This window comes from Octopus bimaculoides, chromosome 22 (assembly GCF_001194135.2).
Source record: "Octopus bimaculoides isolate UCB-OBI-ISO-001 chromosome 22, ASM119413v2, whole genome shotgun sequence".
Lineage (NCBI taxonomy): Eukaryota > Metazoa > Mollusca > Cephalopoda > Octopoda > Octopodidae > Octopus > Octopus bimaculoides.
In genome coordinates, this window is record NC_069002.1 from 28,960,858 (window position 1) to 28,963,344 (window position 2,487).

The 2,487-nt window shown below is 34.6% G+C and overlaps 1 protein-coding gene across 1 annotated transcript in view; it reads right to left on the bottom strand.

The window, feature by feature from the left end:
- The window catches only part of LOC106876830 (multidrug resistance-associated protein 1-like), a 54,222-nt gene that overhangs the window by 14,793 nt on the left and 36,942 nt on the right, over positions 1-2,487 (bottom strand). Inside the window, exons 14-15 of the mRNA XM_014925546.2 lie at positions 2,232-2,298; positions 824-950 (exon numbers count right to left, since the gene is read on the bottom strand). Of these exons, the coding sequence (XP_014781032.1) occupies positions 824-950; positions 2,232-2,298 (194 nt within the window). The remainder of the gene's footprint in view (positions 1-823; positions 951-2,231; positions 2,299-2,487) is intronic.

A 2,487-nucleotide genomic window follows, 5' to 3' on the forward strand; every position in this document is an offset into this window, starting at 1 on the left:
ATATATATATATATATATATATATATATATATATAAAACAATTCTTTCAGTTTCTGTTCACCAAATCCATTCAGAAGGCTTTGATCAGTTTGGGGCTATAGCAGAAAATACTTGCCCAAGGTACCATGCAGTGGGACTGAACCTGGAGCCATGTGGTTGAGAGGCAAACTTCTTACCACACAGCCATGCCTGCATCTATATCATTTAACGTCCATGTCACATTCTGTAACAAATTGACAGCATCTGATGTGTCCAAAGGACAGCATCATGCTTATGTGTCTACTTTGGTATGGTTTCTATAAGAGTTTAGAGTTAATTGTCAGAAGAAGAACACTTAATTCCATAGACTAGTAATATTTTTATTTTGGTCAAGTCTGTTTCTCCAGACCTGCCTGATGATCTTGTGAATGCATTGGCAAAACTCGAGAGTAGCAAGAGACTGACCAAGCAAAAATAAAAATGTATCATTTAAAAGTGTACTTGAATTGTGCAGCAAGCCAATTAGCACGTGGTAACATGCATATATTGTATAAAGCTTAATATTAATTATAATATTAATTATGCTTTCTGCTTGTGAATATACAAGCACAAAAAGAAAACAATACAGGATGGATAAGTCTTAAATGTATTAGTTTAACACTTAAAAAGAAGGAAAGATGTCTTGATGTTTTGGACACTAGTCCTTCATCTGAAGGAAAGAAAAAATAAAATGAGAAAAGGCAGCTGGGAAAAAATTCAGTTAGATAAGAAAATATAGCCTTATTCCAAATTAACAAAAACCAGTTCCAGATATTTCCATATAGATATATACTCTTTCTTTTACCTGTACTTCAACTTCTCCTTGGAGTTTTTCCATTTCTCCCAAAATGGCAGAAACCAGAGAAGATTTTCCAGCACCAACTTGACCAACAACAGCAATTAGTTTGTTCAGTGGAAACTGTAAGTTAATACTGAAAAAAGCAGGAGCAAAAAAAAAAATCAGAAATGATAAAACAAAACCAGAAATGAAATAAAAACAACAAAAAACAAAAAAATGAAATTATGTTATACATCTTGATTGGTCAATTTTGCTCACATAAAACCATGTTGTTGGCACTCCATGGCTTATGACGTCGAGTGTTCCAGTTGATCCGATCAACGGAACAGCCTGCTCGTGAAATTAACGTGCAAGTGGCTGAGCACTCCACAGACACGTGTACCCTCAAAGTAGTTCTCGGGGATACTCAGCGTGACATACAGTGCGACAAGGCTGACCCTTTGAAATACAGGTACAACAGAAACAGGAAGTAAGAGTGAGAGAAAGTTGTGGTGAAAGAGTACAGCAGGGTTCACCACCATCCCCTGCCGGAGCCTCGTGGAGCTTTAGGTGTTTTCGCTCAGTAAACACTCACAACGCCCGGTCTGGGAATTGAAATCACGAGTCCGCTGCCCTAACCACTGGGCCATTGCACCTCCACTCATAAAACCATGACCTATAGGTAAACCCACAGAAGGAATCAGTTGCTCAACATTTCTAGCAATTGTGTTGACCCTAAGATTTAGGGACTAAGAGACAGGTTTTAATATTTGATCCTCATTTAAAACAGAATTTTTTCATTTTTCCTTTTTGCTGTTCACTCTACATTGGATGCTGAGAGAGCTTCATTGCCAGCAGTTTTAAGACAACTCAGGCCCACAAAGATAAAAACTAACAAATGAAATAATTGAACACATAAAAAGATGATGTAAAAATGTAAAGATGTACAGAAGATAAAATGAAATGGAAACAACAAAGAGGAGTTTCTGAAAGTGGAAAAACAAAAAGGTGAAAATCCACTTAATCCATTACTTCCCATAATTCTATTAACTGGAATTTTTTTATGAAACTGGTTTCTAGCATAAAACAGCCTTAGAAACATGCTGGAATGATCAAAATAACATTTCAAAATAATATTTTAGATAGAAATAAGTGAGATATTGGGTGAAAAATTAGCAAACCTCATTTGAATATCAGAGAAATATACCTAGTAGATATAGCAAAAAGTTAGATATGTGTAAATATTGACAGATAATTACGAAATTTGTAATTTTTAAGTGATCTCATACGAGATCACTGGTAGGTAATGAGTTAAATAGAACAGCACAAACCAAATACTGCATAAACTGAGGAACAACTGTAATTAAGAGAGAAAAAAAACAAACAAACAAAAAACAAAAAGAAACAATGTAGATAAATAAAAAGAGGAACTTACTTCTTCAAAAGAGGTCCAGATGATTTTGACCAGGAAAAGTCTGCCATGGTAATTCTCACAGCATTTTCTGGGGGACAAAAATGATTTAAATGAACAAAGAATCTGATGCAAGTAAAATATCTTGTTTAATGCCATCATTTTCAAAAAGCTTAATTAAAACTATTTCTCAGGACATCGAAATTAATGAAAGCAAACATCTAATCTTCAAATAACAGCAACATTCGTCAGAATTCTACACCAATTTAACATCCATATT